Source organism: Myotis brandtii, unplaced genomic scaffold, assembly GCF_000412655.1.
Source record: "Myotis brandtii unplaced genomic scaffold, ASM41265v1 scaffold1718, whole genome shotgun sequence".
Lineage (NCBI taxonomy): Eukaryota > Metazoa > Chordata > Mammalia > Chiroptera > Vespertilionidae > Myotis > Myotis brandtii.
Window position 1 is genome coordinate 14,244 of NW_005356331.1, and position 4,795 is coordinate 19,038.

General features: G+C 55.4%; 2 protein-coding genes across 2 annotated transcripts in view; both read left to right on the plus strand.

Annotated features, from left to right (window-relative positions):
* Positions 1-4,734, plus strand: part of LOC102263887 (E3 ubiquitin-protein ligase TRIM38) — a 7,493-nt gene extending 2,759 nt beyond the window's left edge. Inside the window, 5 exon segments of the mRNA XM_014537057.1 lie at positions 1-223; positions 2,317-2,339; positions 2,414-2,526; positions 3,874-4,568; positions 4,570-4,734. Of these exon segments, the coding sequence (XP_014392543.1) occupies positions 1-223; positions 2,317-2,339; positions 2,414-2,526; positions 3,874-4,568; positions 4,570-4,689 (1,174 nt within the window). The 3' untranslated portion in view covers positions 4,690-4,734.
* The window catches only part of LOC102256874 (polyadenylate-binding protein-interacting protein 1), a 19,991-nt gene that overhangs the window by 9,662 nt on the left and 5,534 nt on the right, over positions 1-4,795 (plus strand). The window lies entirely within an intron of this gene.

A 4,795-nucleotide genomic window follows, 5' to 3' on the forward strand; every position in this document is an offset into this window, starting at 1 on the left:
AGAGGCTCAGAGACAGAAAATCCAAGCGGACTTCCACAACCTGCGCAGCTTCCTGAGGGAGGAGGAGAGGTCGTACCTGCGGAAACTGGAGAGCGAGGAACAGCGCACTCTGCAGAGACTGAGGGTCCGTGAGGCCAACCTGGGGCAGCAGAGCCGGAAGCTCAAGTACCACATCCGGGAGCTGGAGGAGCGATGCCAGGGCTCCGCCCAGAAGGTGCTGCAGGTGAGGCTGAGCCCTGAGAGGAGGCCATGGAGATGGGTCCTGAGCTTCTGAAGGGGAATGGGGGGGGTGGGGGTTGTGGGAACAGAGGACCAACTGCCTCGCTCAGCGGCGGCACATCAGTGTGGGCAGATTTGTTTTATTTTTATTTAGTTATTTTGTTAATTCTCATTCATGGATATTGTTCCATTGGTTTTAGAGAGAGTGGAAGGGAGAGGGAGAGACAGAGAGAGAAACGTTGATGGGAGAGGGATGCATTGATTGGTTGCCTCCACAGGTACCTGAGCTCTAGGCCGAGGATCAAGCCTGCAACCAAGGCGTGTGCCCTTGACAGGAATTGAACTTGGGACCCTTTAGTCCACAGGCCAACGCTCTATCCACTGAGCCAAACCGGCTAGGGCATAAAGGCAAATTAAGTTTTTTTGTTTTGTTTTTAATTTGAGAGAGGAATGGAGAGGGAGAGAGAGATAGAAACATCAATGATGAGAGAGAATTATTGATCGAGCCCGCAACCTGGACACATGCCCTGACAGGGGATCAAACCCTGACCTCCTGGTTCATAGGTTGATGCTCAACTACTGAGCCACACCAGCTGGGCTAAGCCTATTTCTCTTAGAAAATTGAACAGATAAAATCTACAAGGTGGCTCCATGGTCTACAGGGCTCTATATATAAATCACAAATTTTTGATTTGGCTCAAAACTCCAGTGTGGTTCGGTGGGTAGAGCATCAGCCTGAGGACCAATGGGTCGTGGGTTCAATTCTGGTCAAGGGCATGTACCTTGGTTGCAGGCTTCTCCCTGGCCCAGGCCCTAGTCGTGGCTCGTGCAGGAGGCAACCAATGAATGTGTTTCTCTCACATCGATGTTTCTCATTGTCTCTCCATCTCTCTTCCACTCTCTCTAAAAATCAATGGAAAAATATCCTCGGGTAAGGATCAAGAAAAATAAAATCCCCCCTGCAGGTAGAGGGGGCGGGTCCCTCGGCCAAACAAGCTCAGGGGATGGCTTCCGCTCCCACGTGCCTGTGTCCAGGGGTACAGAATCCTGAAGGTCAGGTGATGTTGGGGACCAGGTGGGGCCTCCCCTTGAGTGATGGGTGAGCCTGGCCTGATGGGCCCTCCTTCCAGCCTCAGGAAGGTGAACCTCCCCCTACCTCCCAGCTGCTGGTCCCAGGTCCGGCTGGTGGAAGTGGAGAGCGCCCCTCAGGGTGACCATGTCTCATGGCTGCTTCGCCCCCTGGGTCACTGTGGCTGCCACCTCAGTGCCCAGTCTGGGCGCCGTGCACCCACCCACCGCCTCTGGCAGGTGCGCTCTGAGGGAGGTGAGGCCAGAGGGAGCGCAGGGGGCTCCCCACCCCACTAAACAGCCGCAGGCTCCCCAGCACCTCAGCAAGGAGGGCACCAGGCTCAGAGGCTGAGAGGTGTCCTGCCGTGTTGACCGTCCAGAGGCCAGAGTGGGGATCGTTGCCCGGGGTGTCCATCTGTTACCCAGAAACCCCCGGGTGGGCTCGGCTGCCTGTCGCTGTGTCCAGTCACCAAGGCAGGGATGAGTCCCATAAGGCGTTTACTGAGAAGGCGGCCCACCCAGTAGGCAGGGCGCTTACACCCATCGAGTCCTGTCTCCCAGCAAGTGCAGGGACAGGACTACAAAGGGGAAGGGGCTGGGGTGCTGTGTGCAGCCCTGGGGGTCTCAGCTGTCAGCTCTTGTCCTCAGTCCCCAGGCGATGAGATGCTGTTGGTCAGATGGTGTTTTGGCTCCTGGTGGGTGGGCCTGACCCTGCTCATGGGTTCTGCTCGCTGGCCTCACAGCTCAGTCACCTCCCCAGTCACTTCGCACAGGGCCTGGGAAGGAAACTTAACAAAAACTTAACCCCTGTTCACATGTAAGAAACGTACCCCTGTTCCCGTTAGTGTGTGTGTCCTAAGATTTAAAAGAACAGGATTGCTCTTCAGAGTCATCCAGGTGCCCTGCCGACCAGGGTATAAGCCCCATCCCATCCGAACCCAAGGCCGGGCCTGCCCTGTGCCTCTGGGAGGGAGCAGCAGCCCATCAGCCTGGTGTTCCCACACTCACCTGTGCCTTTGTTTCCCGCAGGACGTGAAGGGCGCCCTGAGCAGGTGAGTGCTGAAGGATGGGCGAGGGGAGTGGGGTGCGGACCCCCCCTGAGCAGCTCTGGCCTCTGCTCCCCCAGGAGCCAGGATGTGCGGCTGGAGACGCCGGAGGCCCTGTCCTTGGAGATTCAGACCCAATACAAGGTCCCTGAGCTGTACTTTGAGCTGAGGAAACGGTTGAGGAGCCATCAAGGTACCTGAGGTTGTTGCTAAGCCTCCAGGGGACCAAGCTCAGTGCAACCTCTGCCCCCACGGGTCGCCTGGACAAATGGGAGGGTTTCTACTTTATGGTCACAACCCTGAGCTCCTGTTGCTGGTCCGAAACAAGGCTCAGGCTCCACAGCTGTCCCACGTAGATCCCGGGAAAGGATCTCGGGGTTTATCCAAGGCGTCCCTTGAGATAAACTCTAACCGTGCAGGTGTGGGACATTCAAGTAGTTGCTAGCGAAGAGGCTGCTCTATGCAAGGAGGACCATGGGCAGGTCTAGAACCAAAAAGACCAGAAGCTTTAGTTTCAGTTTTAAGTGTACACAAAATGATTCCATTAACTGCCGGAGGAATTACACCACATGACACATAGGCAGTTGCAAATCACACAGCACTTTATTACCCACACAAGTTTCTGGTGCTGCGGGTACAGGCTTGGTGGGATCCCGGTGGTGCTGTCCTCTGGGGTCTGGCAGCTGGGCTGGTCCAGTCCGGGTGCCGGGGGCCGGCGTTCCTCACCCGAGAGCTCGGTTGCCTCTCGATCGGGAGGTACTAGCCTGTCGTCTGGCAGGGAGAGGGGAGCGTGGAGCGGTGTCACTGGCAGGACTGGCAGAAGGACGTGCCTTGGTGCCTGTCTCAACCGTGAGCCCTGTTGGCCGGTGAGGACCCGTTTTTAAAGCCTGTTTCGTACCCGCAGCAGTTCAGGCGCTATCCCTGAATTAAGCCAGTGCACACATGTTGGTCTCAAACACAGCGAGGGGCTGCATGTGGTTATCTAGGGAGAGTACCTCACTCACACAGACAGCCATCTTAGCAAGTCGCTCGGAGTCAGTAACTGAAGTTCAAATCCTCGTCTATGGGGTACACACTTCAGAGCAGTGGGGAATGTGTCTTTAATATCACACTTTAAGTTAACTCAGACATTTCAAACCTTTTCAACATTTTTAGACATTTTTTAAGCATTTTAAACATTTCAGTATTATACTGTAACAGGAACACAGGCTGGTCTTATCTAAAATAAACTGTGCTGGGAGTGGGGCCTGCTCCATCCCCGACGCCCGAAGCCAGCCAGGGCCTGCAGGGGGGTGCGCACAGCCCCCGGGAGCTCTTTGTGTGTTTGTGGGGGAGGGTCCTGGGCATAAGCACCAGCCACCCCTTCCCCACCCTCTGAGGGGACGTTCTTGGAACAAAGGAGACCCCAGGACCACATCCCCCAGCAGAACTGGGAGTCCCAGTCCGCCAGGGCTAAACCCCAGGTTGTCGCTCCCCTGTGAATGCTCACGCTGACAGCCAGCGCCCTGAATTCTACCCCTGAGGTTCTTCTAATTACCAGGACCCTGCGAGGATGGTCTCCCTCTGTCCGTATTCGTTTGGGATTTCTTGGACCATCTGACAGAGCAGCCTGGCAGTTGTGAAACGGACATGGAGCAGTTTGCAGAGGCCCTGAGTGGCCGGGTCACCACAGAGGAGGCTTTGCAAGAACTTGTGGACCTCATCTATCAACAGGCCACGTCTGAGCCCAAGCTCCGCTGCGGGGGAGCTCGCCTGTGTGATTACCTGTCCCGTCACCTGACCATTCGCTCACAGAGGGGCAGCTTCCGCCAAGTGCTCCTTCAAAGATGTCTGGCTGATTATGAGCCTAGAGATCAAGCTGCCAAGGGGGAGGAAGCAGCTCGGAAACGATTCCACGGGTTCGTGCTCTTTCTGGGAGAACTTTATCTTCCGCTGGAGATCGAAGGGGCGAATACAGAGGCTCGAGTAGCTGCTCTCCGGGGGTTGTTGGATGCCCTCCTTTCTCACCCCGTGGACGATAACCTAATTTGTGCAGTAAAATTACTGAAGTTGACAGGGCCCGCCTTGGAAGATGCCTGGAAGAGACAAGGAAAGATGGACATGGTTGAAGTTATGGAGACAATTGGAGACATCATCCTGGATGCCCCCTGCAGTGAAGGCGTGAAGCAGATGCTCTCGAAGCTTGCAGAGCTCCGGTCAAGTAACTGGGGGAGAGTCCATGCCACATCAGCATCCGAGAGAAGCAGCACCTGAGAATGATCCCAAATCTTTTGTGACTGAACCACCATTGGGTCCAGCGGATGGTGTTCCTCTCCCTGCAGCTGATCCCGATGACCAGGATTCATTTCAGGAGTGACGTGAGGGCGGGAGAGGAGGGGGGAGGGGGAAGGACATATGTGATACTTTCAACAATAAAGATTCATTAAAACAAAAAAGAGTGAGTTGAAGAGAAGACTCTTTTT